This window comes from Amblyomma americanum, chromosome 7 (assembly GCF_052857255.1).
Source record: "Amblyomma americanum isolate KBUSLIRL-KWMA chromosome 7, ASM5285725v1, whole genome shotgun sequence".
NCBI classification, from domain to species: Eukaryota; Metazoa; Arthropoda; class Arachnida; order Ixodida; family Ixodidae; genus Amblyomma; species Amblyomma americanum.
Window position 1 is genome coordinate 132,670,566 of NC_135503.1, and position 16,764 is coordinate 132,687,329.

The following is a 16,764-nucleotide window of genomic DNA, read 5'->3' on the forward strand; positions in this document are numbered from 1 at the left end:
CGTACGCCTTTGCTATTTTTGAATAGTTCCTGTCTCGTTCCCACCGTTTGCACATCTGTACCGATGAGAGGGAGAGAGAGAGAGAGAGACATCACGGAGGCACGGCGGCAGCTGCACAGCTTATGAAGAGCAAGAAAATAAGAAAACTGGTTGGCCCTGAATTCCACGCTGGGATCCTCGTCTGCTGCGGCAAGAGCGAGTGGCATGCTGGGATGATGATGGAACTCGGTCGCTGATTGCTTTGTCTGTCCGAGTCGCGCGCCGACTGCTTGCTCGCCGGAGAGACTCAGCGACGGCCGTGGACGTACAGCCGTGTTGTGCCAATGCAGCTAAAAAGTCTGCGTTGCGCACAGCCGGACTCCCAGCAGTGAGATGACTCCTGAACCGCTGTGCGCTGACAACAAACTGAGCTCCAAGACGCCCAAAGAATCTCCACAGACACCGAAGGCTGCCTCAGCGGATGTGTGTGCAGGAACTGCAGGCGGTCTAGATCGCCGTCCTGTGCATAGCCATGCCTCAACGGAGGGAAGACTACTTGTTTCGCTGGACAGCGCACAACGGGAACAAGATCAAGTGGGAGCGCTAGCTCTGTAAGTTGCATCTCTTCAGCGCTTACTTAAAGGGCACAGCACAAGTGCCCGCCGGTTCTGAACCAACCGGGAAGGCAGTGCTTTATCCGCCTGAAGAAAACGTTTGCTCCTTTTCCGAACAGTTTCAGTTACGGATATCGGCAGTGTGACCAATCTCCGTCGAGTCCGGGTGTCTACTAATCCTAAAATTTCTGCAAGCTTAACACACCAGCCTAGGACGAGCACTTGATGGAAGCCGCCAGTCACGGAAACCAAACAAAGCATAGGGAATGCGTGTTTTTTTTGTTTACCAATGAGAATTTAGTGCTACGAGTGTTGTATACCTGAAAGATAATTGTTTACAAAGTAGAAGAAGAAACAGCCACTTGCCGCAGGTAGGATCCGAGCCTACGTTCTCTGTACGTCGCGTACGCTGCTCTACTAACTCAGCTATGGCGGCGTATTTCCAACATGTCCTTTTTTCGAGACAATTTAGAAACTGGAAAGTAGAATGCTGGGAGTGTTAGAGGAGACGTTTTTCACTTGTTCGTCTAGGACGTCGACGCCACCTTGGAGTCGTGATATCTGTTCACTCTAAGAAGAAAAAAAAAACAGGACTAGTCGGGGAGCAAATGCAGATTTAGTCCTCGAAACCCGCCCTTTGTCCGTAAGTTTGCAGTCGGCATGCCTCTTGCCGCAAATACGTGCCGAGCACAAACTCAGTGGGCCTACAGCTCAGAACGAGACTAACAGCGGCCGAACAGCCGAATAGCAGCACATGAAAATCGCGCAAGAAGACCTTGACTGCGATAGCACTGGATTTTTTTAAGCGCAGGATGCCGTCTATACGGCCAGTGAGAGCATAGTCGCAGTTCGTGCCAAAGCGGACAAAGCGGATAAACGCTTCTGCACGCGGAAAAGGCTTCGTTGAGACGAAGCAATCGGGCAGCTGAGAAAGTGCAGAGTCATGCGCTGGGCAATTTAATACGTGTCCAATGTGATTTGTAAGAGTTGGCGTCAAGCAAGTATATGCAATTTCATTTCGTTTCCATTTCTTTACGAGTTTGGTGATGGTGTGTAAGCATCTAAGCATCGCCGGCGCTTAGCAAAACGGTTAGTGGCAAACTGTCAACGCCCAGCAACAAGAAGCGTAGCGTACCACGGACTTCTATATATTCGTTTTCAGCAGCCAGTAATGTGCAGCTGCCTGTTACCGTAAATAACACCACCTTATGCGTTAAAACCAAGAAAACAGAAGGATTTGCGTTCTCGAAGTACCGGCTGTAAAGCGTACACTATTCGGCACTTCTTTTTTTTTTTTTGCAGAAATCGTGATTCCGACCACTGTGCGTACGCTTTACGTAAGGCTTACCGCATCTTGTTGTAAAAGCATATGGCAGCAAAAAAATCACCATAGCTCGAAACAGGAATATTTTCGAAAAAATTGCGAGCGAAAATTCTATTAGTTTGTACGCTTCGTATACAAGGCTTTCATTTCCTGACTGGGCCGTCTGCTGTGGTGGCTGATCACTGTCGGAACAGGCAAAGAAAAAAGAAAAAAAATGCTCTGGTCGCCCGGTCGTATCAGTGCTCGGTTCCCAGTCCAAAGGTAATGGGATATAATGGTCGCTTGTTCGTGAATTTCTATTTCCTTTCTTGTGTTGTGTGAGATAGGTGCTGTGGAAAAAATATCCCGCTCTACATCAACCCAGAAATCATGCTTCGTTTGCCTTTTTTCGTTAAGCGGCTGCTCCTGGGGACTAACCGTTTCATCCTATTCCAAGGCGACCAGTGCTTAGACCCTGTCTAGTCACCGCGTAAAGGAGTAATAATCACGCCAAATCAGTTAGTCCCCAAAAAGACTAACCTCAGGGCCCCTTTTATTCCTTGTTTTTCCTAGTGTGAAATTTTAGCAGTATTATCTATTAAGCGACGTCGCGTCTTCCTTTGCAATTTTTCTTTCACGAAAGTGTGCGTGTTTAGTGGACAATAGATGGCGCCAGCAGTCATGCGGCATGGCGGAAAACCTAATTATCCCGGACGCCCGACTGCCTAATTGCATTCGTTTGGTAATGGGTTTTCTGACTCGATGTGAACTGTGTGTGCGGTTTGTGTGTGTGCGTGAGGCGCATCGAACTCCCCAATAAAAACTTCAGTATAATGTTTCTGGATGAACGCGGAAGAACTGAGAAATGTCAGTGCGATTCCGCACGCCGGATACCATACTCGTCATGGAATACGGCTCATTGGCTCGGTTTAGAGGCTGACGGTCGAGCGAATTAAATTGCTTAGGCCAACCTTGGTGTATTTATTGGAGGCTGAAATTACCCGCAGGGGTAACTCGGTAGCTGCAGCCGTTCTGGCGCTGCTTAGAGTGGGGTAGCGGTTTCTGTTGTTAGCCGCGTTGACCTCATATGCATGAGGACGATCCAAAACAAGCACGACTATTGTGCAATGTCAGCGCGCGTTAATGAAACGACGCTGGTCGGAATTAGAAGCCCTTCATTTCGATGCTTCATACCCAAGCGACAGCATCGGCATATAGAATTCAAACCCCAGTATGCCATGCGTTTACTGTAACTGAACGCATGTAGCCATAATGTGGTCGCGTTATTCGATAAAGTTTGTATTTTATTTGAGAAGCAAGGTTAATCGTTTTAGCTGCAGTATAAAGCGCATAAATAAGTGCAAAATTAACAAAAACAGAATACGCTGCACCGTTTAAACACATGTACATACTATATTAGCGAGCATAAACTATAAACGCACTGCAATGCTGTGTTAGCGCTGCAAATTTCGATGTTATTTCATAATCGTTTTTTTTATTGCGACAGTGTGCCTAAATGATTTGAAGTACTGCGCTGCTCCAGGCTCTATTTCCAAAAGAACAGGCTGCATGTACGCAGTATTACCTCATGGCGTTAGAGCTTCCCTTTAACATCACAGGAGAGAATTATGCCCAAAGACCTAGCGAAAATAGTGCAGTGCGCGCAATTCAGGTTCCCACCACATGAAGTGCCTGCCTCCTTCTCTCTGCTCAAAGAGCTTGCTAACATAAGTTCTGTTAAAGCAAGCGCTTTACTTTTTTCAATGCAATATTTGGCGTTAATCAAGCTTAACGATGTAGAGTAAGTAAGAATGTAAATGCTTTATTTCCCGCTAGCAATAAACATTTGACAACGGAGAGGTTTGAGGGAAAAGCTGCAGAAGCAGCTTGAGAAGTCCTGAAACCCGCTTATTGGCGGTAGCAGCAGTGTGGACATTCTTAATGACATCGTTAACCTTGAAACACACTCAAGCACGAGATATATCGGTATATCACTTAAGAAGCAGAGCATGAAACATAAGCGCGCCGCTCGTCGCGCTCGAAACGCCGGGCTACATTAGATCACCTCATTCGGCGGTCAGCTCATGACTCCTGCTTGCATGGGCGTTGCCTACGTTGCGTAATGGTGTGGCTGAGCGTTAAACATATATCTTTTCGTCCGTATTACAGTTCCTGTCAATACGAAGAGGCTGTCATGATAATCAGATTGCTAAATTAAGCGAAATCCCTTCATACGGAATAAACGTCACACAGAACAATAGTGCCAAAACACATCATTCTCAAAGAAAACGGCGCGAAATGCGGGGACAAAAAGGGAAACAAACACGACAGGCCAAGCACCAGCGTTTGTTTCTCTTTTGGCCCCCTATTTGGCGCCGTTTTCTTTGTGACTCATGAACCAACCAGCCCAAACTAGAGCTCTCCAAAAGACTTCGCCGGCCGTCGCCGCTATCGTGGATCCTCGCGAAGATAGGGATCTTTTCACTGCGTGGTGGCGCATCAGTCTGTGAAACTCGTGATGGCCGCCTCTCGCTCGCTGCCTTTATGTTGCCACATGCTCGCGGAAGTCGCCAACGGAGAGTTGGCCTGGTTCAGGGCTGCCGCGGTTGAGACGCCGCGTCCCTTGCTTCAACGTTAGGCGGTCGGCTAAACCAGCCGCGGTTAGTCTCATCTCTTTCGTTGCCTGTAAATGCACCTTGTGTATCGTTTGCATAAAATCGTTGTCTGCGCAAGTCGTCAGTTCCAATCGTCTTCAGTCTCCAGCGTCCTCTTCGGTCAAGTAGCCTTCCAAGCCGCCGACAACCACCAGCGCGACTTTAACGTAAACATTGAACACGTGCTCCAACAACGACTAACCTCACGTCAACGTATAGATGGCGAATGTCCGCATTTTTAATATGTACTGGTAATTTTTTAATAGAGAGCCCAGCTCTAGCTGCACATCATCATCATCAGCCTGACTACGCCCACTTCAGGATAAAGGCCTCTCCCATGTCTCTCCAATTAACCCTGTCATATGCCAACTGCCGCCGCCGCCGTATCCAGGCAAGCTTCTTACTCTAATCTGCCCAACTAACTTTCCAAGAGAAGATACAGCATATACGCCATAAAAACCAACGTTTAGGTTCGTTACGCACATCCTTCATTGAATGTGCAAATTTTTTCTTTCCCACTAAGGGAAGCTTTGCCAAATGACAAAGCCCCTGGGTCAGCGCATGAAATTCATTCACTTTCCGTTCTAATTAAACAAAGAAAATGGTTCAGCTTGCATGTTGTGTGTGATTAAAAAGCAGCTGTTCCTTTGCCGTGCCCTAAAAATGAACGTACTCTATGTTATGCTCCACTGCATACACGGCGCATACTAACAGACGGTGCAGCTCTTTGGCCTTAGATTCACTTGCGTCAAAAAGCCCAGCATCGTCGAGAGAGAGGGTGGATACCGATGACAGGCTTAGTAATTTCGTATACTGCAATCATGTTCAAAACAACTTTCCGTCGCAATCAGTGTTTAGCAAGTGGACATATCGGTATCATCCGTGGGGAGCGCTTCCTGTGCAAAATGTAGAGGGCTGTCGGACCCCTTTTGTTTGTAGCCATTTTTTTTCCTGGAAGAGGAGGGGGCGGCTGCCGCAAACGTTCTAATCACTGGAATCACATCCATCGGAAGCACCATGCACTCGATAACGAGAAAACGCGCCTGCAGACGCGGCGCTTTAGGTTCATGCGGTCGTATCTTCTGTGTCCAGCGAGGCCTATCAGATTGTTGTTGAGGCGGCGAGCTCATTGTTGGCGGATTCAACGGAGAGTAGTGGCGATCGACTGAAAGAAGAAAACTGAGCTTAGGCGCATGACCACCGTTTGGCGACCGATGATGGCACACTAGGCTCCAGCATGACCGCCCTCCGCACCACAAGACGCGATCTGCACGCTCCCCCTACAAGCGAGCACTGAAAGTGTCTCCACATTTCCGTGTCTCTGTTTTGCAGTAGTGCTATCGCAACGTGGAAGCTCCCATACGCAATTGAGGTTCCAGTAGCGGGTCCCAGCTTCATTGCCAAGGCGCTTGAAATATTGAATTCAATTTCTAGCCGTTAGTGAACGCCGGGAATACAGGGGCCACAATGACATCATGACCACCGCCCTAAAAGCCGGGCAAGCAATACCAGGGGTTTGTCTGTCGATGCACCGCCCACACCAGCTCCTATGAATTGCTAATCCCGGTAGCATTCCGGAAGCTCTGTGGCGAGGGTGGTCCCATTTTTCCTGATTCGTACCAGTGTTTAGAAATCAAAAATATATTCGCGCATGAAACCACTTCTCCCCATCCAACACTGCCACATCTCAATGGCGCCTCGGGTTGAGCAGTGTTAAGGTACAGTGCCTAGAATATTCTGGCTAGTGTACCGACCGAGAGCGCCAATCTGGCAGCGGGAGCAATGACTGTCGCATAGGGGCGCTGCCGACGTGGAGTGTGCGTGTTTGCCAGGCCGTCGGCCGAGCGCGCTGCGCCTTCCTTGAGAAGAACGTGTTCGCGGGACCTCTGTTTAGTTTTATATTTAGTGAACACGCTCAGCGCACTAGTTTAAAGTAACATTCACAGCATCACTACACCTCTACTCGCAGTTTTATCACTTTCGCAAGTCCAGCAGGCATTACTTTGGCTGATATGTGCGCGCCCACCAACTGTTGGAGGATTCTTTTTAAATACAATGTAAGACTGGACACGGGCTTTAGAATCTTCAGAGGCTGGCGCTCAACTAAGAAGACGATGAGAAGCGCCGCACACTCCAAACCTCGAGCGCCGAACGCTCGGTCGCTCGTGCGTGCTCTGGACTGAACGCGGTCTCTGATCTGTGCCTGGACGGTTTCGCTGGTTGTTCGTGACGCTGTGCTTATTACTGTGCTGTGCTCTTATTACTGTGCTGTGCTGTGCTGTGCTGTGCGTGTTGTATTAGTAGTGTGCTGTGTTCTTATTACAAGTGGTGGAGGTGCCAACGATCCCTCGCCAACATGAATGGACAACATACTCCGAGGGCTCAAATGGCACACATGCCTTTGTTATCTAGACGACGTTGTAATCTTTTCCCCGGACTTTCCGTCTCACCTCCAGCGCCTCGAGACTGTTCTTCACTGCCTGGCCGCCGCTGGCCTCCAACTTAATTTGAAAAAGGGCCGCTTCGGAGCTCGGCAGCTCACCATTTTCGGACATGTGTCGAAGGATGGCGTTCTCCCGGATCCGGCCAAGTTGCGAGCTGTGGCCGAATTTCCAAAGCCCACTTCTGTAAAAGACCTCCGCAGCTTCGTCGGCCTCTGCTCCTACTTCCGCCACTTTGTCCGCAATTTTGCCACTATCGTCGACCCCTTGAACAAGCTCCTTTCCAGCCACGACCTTTCGGCCTGGTCGCCAGTCTGTGATGAAGCGTTTACGACACTCCGTCGCCTCCTCACCACTCCACCAATTCTGCGTCACTTTGACCCTCGTTCTCCGACGGAACTCCACACCGATGCCAGCGGCGTCGGCCTCGGTGCAGTACTCGCTCAACGCAAGCAAGGCTTTGACGAATACGTTGTCGCTTACGCTAGCCGGACACTCACAAAAGCTGAAGCCAACTATTCTGTCACCGAGAAGGAGTGTTTAGCCATCCTTTGGGCGATCGTCAAATTTCGCCCCTACCTGTACGGGTGCCCTTTTGACGTTGTCACCGATCACCACGCCCTCTGCTGGCTGTCCTCTTTGAAAGATCCCTCTGGTCGACTGGCGCGATAGGCTCTGCGACTCCAAGAGTACGACATTCGCGTTATCTATTGTTCCGGCCGAAAACATGCCGATGCTGACGCCCTCTCACATTCCCCTTACCATCTGAAGCAGCGCCTTGTATATCCGCCCTGCCTTCTTTGAAGTTTCAGTTCGCTGATATGGCTTCCGAGCAACGCAAAGACCCGTGGATCACTTGCCTTTTTTATCTCCTATCTGGACAATCGTCTCGATATCCTTCCCGTGCTCTCCGTCGTCAGTCCCACCATTTCGCCATCCGAGACGAGCTCCTTTACCGCCGCAACTATCTCCCGGATGGTCGCAAGCGGCTTCTCGTCATTCCGACACATCTGCGCTCCTTCATTTGCCCTTCCTACCACGATGATCCCCAGTGTGCCCATGCCGGATTCTTGAAGACTTTAAACCGTCTACGACAGCGGTACTACTGGCGTGGGATGGCCCGTTACGTCCGCCAGTTCGTTCAGTCCTGCACCGCATGCCAGCGACGAAAACATCCACCTCGCCGACCCGCCGCTCCTATGCAGCCGCTGCCTTGCCCAGTACAGCCCTTCGAGCGTGTTGGCATCGACCTCTACGGCCCTCTTCCCAGCACATCAACCGGGAACCGCTGGATCATCGTTGCCATCGACCACCTTACACGTTACGCTGAAACATCGCCTTTACCATCCGCTGCAGCCCACGACATTGCATCCTTCATTCTCCATCGCATCATTCTTCGCCATGGTGCGCCCAAAGAGCTGCTCAGTGATCGAGGTCCGGCCTTCCTCTCAGAAATTGTAGAAGCTCTCCTTCAGGTATGCAACGTTGTTCACCGCACCAGCTCCGCCTACCATCCCCAGACAAATGGCATGGTTGAGCGTTTTAATCGCACCCTCGGCGACATGCTGGTCATGTATGTTACCTCCGACCATTGTAACTAGGACCGCGTTCTCCCTTTTGTCACATACGCTTGTAACTCCGCTGCTCAAGCCACCACCGGATTCTCTCCGTACTTTCTCCTGTACGGCCGTGAGCCTTCTTGCACAATGGACACCATTCTACCTTACCGCCCTGATGCTTCCGAATTTACAACTCTTTCTCAAGTCGCAACTTATGCCAAAGAATGCCGACAGCTTGCCCGGTCTTTCACTTCTCACGCCCAACAGCAGCAGAAAAGCACCCGTGATCCCCCTGCACTTCCTCCCGCTTACCTTCCTGACCCTTTCGTCTGGCTCTGGGTACCCTACTGAGGTCCCGGCCTTTCCTCCAAACTTGTTAGCAAGTACCAGGGACCCTACCGTATTCTTCAGCAGACATCCCCCGTCAATTACCTCATCGAACCCCTTACGCCATCCCCTGATCATCGCCGCCGAGGCCGCGAAATTGTCCACACGACCCGCCTCAAACCTTACTACGACCCCGCCGTCGTCACATCGCCCTAGGCCGCCAGGGTGGCGCCCTTTCGCCCGGGGGGAATTGTAAGACTGGACACGGGCTTCAGAATCTTCAGAGGCTGGCGCTCAACGAAGAAGACGACGAGAAGCGCCGAACACTGCGAAGCTCGAGCGCCGCACACTACGTTTGAGCGCCGAACGCTCGGTCGCTCGTGCGTGCTCTGGACTGAACGCGGTCTCTGATCTGTGCCTGGACGGTTCCGCTGGTTGTTCGTGACGCTGTGCTTATTACTGTGCTGTGCTCTTATTACTGTGCTGTGCTGTGTGTGCTGTATTAGTAGTGTGCGGTATTCTTATTACAACAAACACAAAACATGACGTTTTCTTGTCTTCTCTGTTGTTGTAATTGATTACCTAGACAAAGTTCTTCAGTGTTCTTTAAACTGGAGGTAGACGCTTAGGTTTAGCATGCCTGCATAAGAATGAAAAAGACAAGTGCAAGAAAATACATTTATTCCAGCATGACAAAACCTGCCTATGAAGACACAATATTTGCTTCAAAGTAAACAAACTGCCGAACTGACGACACATATGACCACAGTTGGTTGCAGTAAAAATCACAATGGGTAGATCTACTGACAGTGACTTAATTTCAAAAGCTTCATACGCTGCCTCTGTGCATCGCGACCTTTGTTAAGGCGTTTTACAAAAAACCTGGAACTAAGCAGGATATAGAACTTTGTAATGCCTCCAAGTTTTTCTTTCCGTGGTCAGAGTACCCAATGGGCGGCAGTGTCATAGTCGGCAGACTGCTTGCAAATTCAAGAAAGCTTTCCTCATGCAGCTGGTTTTTGCTACAGAACACTGTAAAGGCATCTTCAAGGAGTTTCACTACGTCATACAGTTGGTGGCTAGGTTACACGAGGCCATTAGTGTCGAAATGCATTGTGAAATAGGAGTCTGAATTTTCCGTAGCTTCATTCTGCGTGACACACATGCACTCTGCGCAGGCAGGACAATCATTTTTGACAATTGCTTTCCTTGCCACGTATCCAGCAACATAGCAGATTAATGCACTGTTGCTCTTTTTTTACCTGTGTGATCAGTTTCAAGACTAGCCTCTATGATGTCTTCGGCATCATCAATCCGCCCTTCATCAAGTAAATCATCTATAGCACCAGAAAGGGGCTGCTTCTGAGCAGTGTTGCGAGTGTCAGCAAAACTCAGCAGAGCATTTATCGCATCCGCATAGCAGTTTCCTCCTTTCAGTGGCTTTGCCAAGTTGTAAAATGACAACAAGTTAACACTAACAAGGAACAGCGACAAAGTGGGATGGTCATTACATCCCGAGGACTGTCGTATTATGCCGAACAAGTTTTCAAGTCTATCCTGGCAGAGACGAGACGTCATCATGTACCTGAACCCTACAGTAGAACTCAAGTAGGACAGCAAGTATGTGGTGCTTTAGTCGTGACTCTTAATCCAGCAGCTGTGTTCCCTGTTAAAAATTCACCTCCTCCTGCTGGTTTCGCATGGTCTTCCCACTTGTTTAGGTACTCCAAGAATTACTGCAGAAACTGAGCATTTGTACTACCAGGCCTTAGTCCTTTCTCACTTGTCCTTGAAGTCATTATGCGGATAAGGCGATCGAATTTCTTGATGAAATCCTCAGTTGCTTGTACATTGCGGTATGTAGCCTCTATATATTTTCGGTAAACAAAGAGGCCCTTAATTACCTCGTGACCAAACTTCTGGAAAGCGAGGTCCATTCTCATTTTTTCGAAAGCATTGGGTTTTATGTGTGCATTTGCAATTTTATGCTTTGCTTTGAGTGTGACATTCTCGCGGTCTGCTTGCCATGCAGCCTCAATAATTCTAGAATGTACATGCCCGGCAGGAGTAAGGTAACCTTTGGCAATAAACCCATTCCTCATGTTCTTAATTAAATGACGATAATCTGACACAAAAAACAGCCGTCTCTTAGGTTCCACGGGATGCCTCGTGCGTTTTGTGATGTCGCAGGAAGAACCTAATAAACAAAAATTGATGACAATTAGCAAAATGCCTAGGCAGGAATGTTAGCAAGCACATCTTTGTTGCTTTTTAAGAAATACAATCTAATTAAGGGACATAAAACTCTTACCTTCTATTCTGAACAGCCGCCGCATGCTCCTATTCCAGCTCTCATCATCACAAGTTACTGTGTCAAGAAATAAGCCAGCTTGTTCGGCAAGAATGATAGTCTCCACAATAATCTTGGACAATCTGGCCGCTTTAACATTGCCCCTTGAAGCAAATACCCCAAGGATTTGAGTCCACTTTCCTGGACAATACAAGTGTAACATTATGCGATAAGGAACCAGTTTGGATATGAGGCAGTTTAAAATACTAACAGGCAGAAAATCGCTTACCACTGAATGGCTGAAAGAGTAGAACGCACCATTCCGTGGTCTGCTAGCACGCCTCTTTGCTCGTCAGGTGTATGATTGGCGAGGTCCACAAAGCTTTCAATGCTACCTGAGAAAAAAAAATGACAGGCACATTAAGCCTGTGCTGAATACGGACACCAAACAAAAAATGAATCAATGATAACAAAACGGTCTAGAAATTTTTTATCATATGCGCATGCCTTCTTGGTTTCTAATCTAGGATAATAATTTTACCACACACTGTTATGAGCTATGACGAAGTACAAAGACAAGGCTAGCTCTGAGACAGTATTGAAACTCACCAGCTGATTTCACGTTGAGGTGTTCTGACAGTTTCTGCTCATCTAAAACCAGACCTCCATGCCGGCTGCGGACATCCATGGCTTTCGTTTTCTCTTTAAATGCAACGAAGACCTTGGAATTTAGGCCAAAGCCTCCTTTTAATCATTGCAAGTACCTTTGCAAGCAGGTTCGTCCAGGGAGAACCATAACGTTTTCCCTTCTTAGGTACTCGTAAAGCGTTGGACTCCTCATTCGCATCATGAGGCACTGAACAATCCATTCATGCTCAAATAGCATCCCGTTCACAGACTTTCTTCTCGCAGCAAGAAAACAGTTCTTTACTGCCAGCTGCTGCTTCTTCGGAAGCGACAATCTTTGCCTCTAAGGCCTGCTCGGTGAGCACTTCATTTGCTGCTTTCATCTGCGCAACTTGTCTCTGCGATTTAGCAAACTTTTTTTGTGTCCTTTTAAGGGGGCGAGAAATTTTGCGCTTAGATTTTTTACTGCTTTTGTCCGTCTTCTTCTTGTCTCTGCAAATTTTCTTTAGCAAAAGACTCCTTTGGTAGCTGCACTGAACACAGCTCTCCACTTGGTCGTCTGTAACCGACAAACACTTGTCTGCAAAAAACATTTCCCTGTAACACCTGTATTTGCCTGACCCGATCTTCATGCCTACACCACTGCAAAGGACAGCCTTCTCAGTTTCAGCAATAAGCAACTCCGCCTCATTGCGCGTTTTTAACACGTGCTTGCACCCCTCTTTTCCTCGCAGATATACCGTGGCTACGACGGAGCCCCGCTCAGGCAAAGGTTTTCCAAACCTCACCATTTTTTCAACAGAAAGGTTCATGAAGTTATTCTCTTCCACATCGCATCAAGCGCAGGCCAAATTTGTATCAGCTGGCAATGCAGGTATTTTCATCCACCTCGCTGGAATGAAGATGCCATCGAATGGGTGACGGTCCTCGCTGGAACTCGATGTCAGAAATTAAGTCGCTGTAGCACAATTGACGCTTGTAAGCTGCGAAGCTGGCAGTGTCTCTTGAGCTACAGTGCCTACTTGAGCCTCGACTGCCTCTTCAGCCGAATCGCGTGGCTCCCCATCATCATGCCGTTGTTGCTGTTCTTTCTTCGGTAGTTTCGTAGTGGCTTCTTGCTGGCACAAATGACTTGAGAGGCACGAGATGCTTTGGGTAGGCATCAAATGCTGTTGGTACCGCGTCCGGTTTCAGGCGAGGTTTATCCCTGAGAATCTCGTTCACGATGACATTCACGGTGATCTTGAATGTGTGTGCAACGAAGCTGCTCTCGAAGTGTTTTTCACACACTACTGCCGATGATGACAGCCTCCTGCCTTCCCGCCTGATGTTCTTCCCCACTACACATGTCGTGCAGGGTCCATCGGCGCCGTGCACAAAGAGTCGTTCTCGGTGCTTGAACGATATCCACTCCGGCACATTGGTACGAAGCATGTTCGTTCTTTACAAGGCCGCTTCACTGTCGACATTCGTGGCGAATCAGCGTCACAATATCCACACACCAAGCAAACGGCACGCAGCAGACAACTGATATGCACCACGAAAAATTGGCACACGCGTGCACAATAGCAGCGATACTGCAAGACCGGGACTACAGCGATGCGATACACAGCGGACAGCAAGAGCGGCTGCTAGCGACGCACACTCACAGTTAGAAGCGCCCCCTCTCGACGACTGTTGGCAGTCATTGGAAAATGCGCCACTTCATCTCATTGTGGGGCGCTCTCAGTCGGCACACTAGCCAGCAGGGGTGGGCAAATGCCCTCATTTTTACTTTTAATCCCTCACCCTCATTTTTGAAACCATGGCCCTCCCTCACCCTCGCCCTCATTTTGAAAAGTTATCCGACCCTCCCTCGCCCTCACCCTCACATAGTTGGCCCTCCCTCACCCTCACCCTCACTAACTGTAATTTTAAAATTCGAGTTGTATTTTCTAGTCTGCAACTTGTGGCGATATTACTGCGTAATAAACATACAAGACAAGCCATCAAGGTTCTGTTGGACGAGAGGCTAGATGCTTATACTGTTGTGTGTGCGGGTACGTGTGCGTGAGCTTTTTGAGCCAATAGGTGAGACGAAACCGAGACAGTTACGAGTTGGTCCCTAAAATATCACTCTGGCTTTACTCTGGCACGCACTGCATGCATACACGTGCCCTGCACTTATAGCATTTCATTGTTATCTATATTTATTTTGGTTATACTCTAATCCCCACTGGTGATTTTAGCAGGGGGATACAGATAAGTAAACGCAACGTAACAACGCAGGAAATGAACACAAGAACAAAGTAGAATAACGTAGCTTGAAAATTTTGGAAAATAAGCATACACAACAGACTCAAACAATACTGGAAAGATATGTCGACTTAGATGATTTCTAAACGTTGTCATTGATTAAGAGATTCCCTTCAATTACTGTTCGTGAAAAGAATACTTAAAACGGCTATTACGCGTGGTAAATGGCGTTACTGCACGGCTATGTCATTGCCTAGTGGTGTAACCAGATGAAAAAGAAATTATTGTCATGAAATCTGTATTATAGTGGCCGTTAATAAATTGAAAGAGGGACTTTAGTCGTGACACATGGTGTGTTTGCGTTAATGGGAGCAAGTCCGCTTTGGTTAACAGTTTTGTCACTTACGTACGTCCACAACTATTTTAAATGAAGCGGGCTGCTTTCTCGGCACAATTTCTATTTTGTTAGTGTAAGTTTTACTGAAAATGTCCCAAATTACGCATGCATAGTCTAGTATGGACAGAATTATGTTTTTGTATGCGAGCAGTCGGACAGAAGGAGTAGGAAGTCTCAAAGCTCTTCTCAGAAAGAACAACTTGCGCTTAACATCAGCCATTATGTAGTCAATATGCATAGTCCAAGTGAAGTCATTAGTGATTTAGAGTCCGAGATACTTATAATGTATCTCGAGAAAAGTTTCGGCAGGATGAATGTTTAGGCTTCTCATCTAAAGCGGCGTGTGCACTAGTGAGCAGTGCAGCTTTGTGGTTCAATATTCTATCTACTATCTGGTTATTTGTTTTGGCAGTAATTAATCCGCTAACAAAAAAAAGAGGTCGAGCATTGATTGAGAGTTACCTTGAAATATGGTATTTTCTTCAACAATCTGCAATAAGTAAAAGCCAAAAGCAATGACCAACATGGCTTCGCCTTGGGGGTCGTGCTTTTTAACTGAAAACTTTGGCCACTCTACTTCAGGCAAATTAAAATATCCTGACAGTATAATACGATTACCGTGGGTTTAAAATTCGCGCACAAATATTGTTTCAGTTCTTATAATACGGCAACGATAGAGTTGGGGGTCCTCTCCACTGCTTCAGTAATATATCTAACGTTTCCATAGTACGCTGTGCAAAAAATGTGCTCTACATTGGGTGCATCAGGCATTGGTAAAATTCACAGGGAAAATTTAAAACGAATACTGACACCTCCACCTCTACCATCTCGATCCTTTTGATACGAACTGTAGCCAGTGGTAACGAACTCACTGTCAAACACTGTATCTTTAAGTCAAGTTTCTGTCAAAACCGCTATATCGGGGTCGTAGAAAAGCAGAAGGGCCTCCAACTCGGTTCTCTTGTTTATGACACTTCTGCAATTAACATTTAGTATTTTCAGGGTCTGAAATCTCTTAGCCCGGAGTCAGTTTGATTTGTCTCTTAGCCTAAAGCGAGGATCTCTTGTTTCATGCGAACCATACAGTACGCTATTAACGCTTATCTTATCATAGATTAGCTTGAAAGCTTGGGACCCTCTTCCCCTCTTCTTCACAGGTTTTCCACTGCTGTTTCCGTATTTCCCTAACTCTTTCAGAAAAGTCATCAGCTAATGATTTTGAGCTTTTTTTTCTGACCTGATATTGGCGTTTTTGAGTTAATAGCACGATCGTAATATTGAAATTTTTTCACAGATGTCGAATAGTTTCAGAACCACTGGTCGTGCCTTATTTATTTCTTTTTTATCCACCTGTGGCATCTTTCGACATCACTCCCTGTTAAACCTTGTTCCAGAAAAAAAAGCACCATCAATTGCTTCCCTTCTTAGTTCTTCGCTAGTCTCCTCGCTAAGCTCTTTTATTCCGTAAATGATCAGGTTATAACTCTTGCCTCTGTTTTCTCAATTATCTCTCTGGTTCCGAACTGTACTAAGCTGCTCCTCAACTTCCGATAATGCCGATTCCATGTCTTTTACCTTCGTGGCTAAGACATTTAGACCCGACAACTGTTTCTCAGTGCCATCAGTTCGCTGAGTTAAACCTTTAAGTTTGTTCTCAGTTATGTTTTGAGACGCCTGCAGGCCCCCCATTGTTTAATTAATCTTGTTCTGGCCTTCTACCAATTCCGATAGCATTTGTTTTTCAGTCGGGCCAGGATTTGTTTCAACACCGCCGCAAGACAACAGGTATTTTGATAATGCTTTCACGCAAGAAAGGAAACGCTGAACACACTTTGGGCAGGGCAGCAGCACTAGAAAGCGATTGCCGCTCCTGCAGCGATGTGCACATTTGGAGTCACTAACCTGGACGGCAAGCAAAAACGATTGCTTAGCGTGCTGCCCCGTTTGCTGCTGCAATGCCCACTGTGCTGAAATGGACTGCTAATATCAGTCAGCGCGTCGCTGTGTATGTGTACAAAAACTAATGTACGCCAAGAGTAGTTAGAAAACAATTCAGTAGCGTTTACCACGATAGCTACAATAAGTGCTAAGCACAGAACAGTCTCAGAACGAAGAAATTTTGTAGGTCGCTTAATAACCATTACCCAAGGACATTGCGATTGCACTGGGTCTTCTCGATTTCGCTGCTTCTTATATTCCGCCATTTTGTGCGCTTTGCTACTTGCTCGTCTGATGACGCTTCCACGCGCACGAATGGAAGATGATGAAGACCACGCTTTCAAACTACAGCGTGAGAGACTGGCACTTTCAACAACTCTCGTGAACGCGGCTACGTGAC

The 16,764-nt window shown here is 47.5% G+C and overlaps 2 protein-coding genes across 3 annotated transcripts in view; one reads left to right on the forward strand and one right to left on the reverse strand.

Moving 5' to 3' along the window:
• The first annotated feature begins 204 nt into the window (after positions 1–204).
• LOC144099578 (solute carrier family 41 member 1-like) overlaps positions 205–16,764 on the forward strand; it is a 196,575-nt gene continuing 180,015 nt past the window's right edge. The window contains exon 1 of one of the 2 annotated variants that reach the window (XM_077633004.1): positions 205–590. Coding sequence is in view for 1 of the 2 variants with exons in the window: in XM_077633001.1 (XP_077489127.1) it covers positions 373–590 (218 nt within the window). In the remaining variant the exon portion in view is untranslated. The remainder of the gene's footprint in view (positions 591–16,764) is intronic. The other variant, XM_077633001.1, reaches the window with a different exon arrangement.
• Positions 7,007–13,142, reverse strand: LOC144099580 (uncharacterized). Its single transcript, XM_077633008.1, has 3 exons — positions 11,777–13,142; positions 11,457–11,562; positions 7,007–11,331 (listed from the first exon to the last, which is right to left on the reverse strand). Exons 1-3 carry the CDS (start codon positions 11,853–11,855, stop codon positions 11,163–11,165), a joined length of 354 nt encoding a protein of 117 aa, XP_077489134.1. The 5' UTR covers positions 11,856–13,142; the 3' UTR covers positions 7,007–11,162.

What these genes read in the sequence shown, in the direction of transcription:
- LOC144099580 (XM_077633008.1), bottom strand. Translation starts at nt 11,855, where the DNA reads ATGGATGTCCGCAGCCGGCATGGAGGTCTGGTTTTAGATGAGCAGAAA. An exon ending in CCTCAACGTGAAATCAGCTG is followed by an intron (nt 11,563 to 11,776) that starts GTGAGTTTCAAT and finishes TTTTTTTCTCAG; the next exon opens with GTAGCATTGAAAGCTTTGTG. An exon ending in ACTCTTTCAGCCATTCAGTG is followed by an intron (nt 11,332 to 11,456) that starts GTAAGCGATTTT and finishes ATTTGCTTCAAG; the next exon opens with GGGCAATGTTAAAGCGGCCA.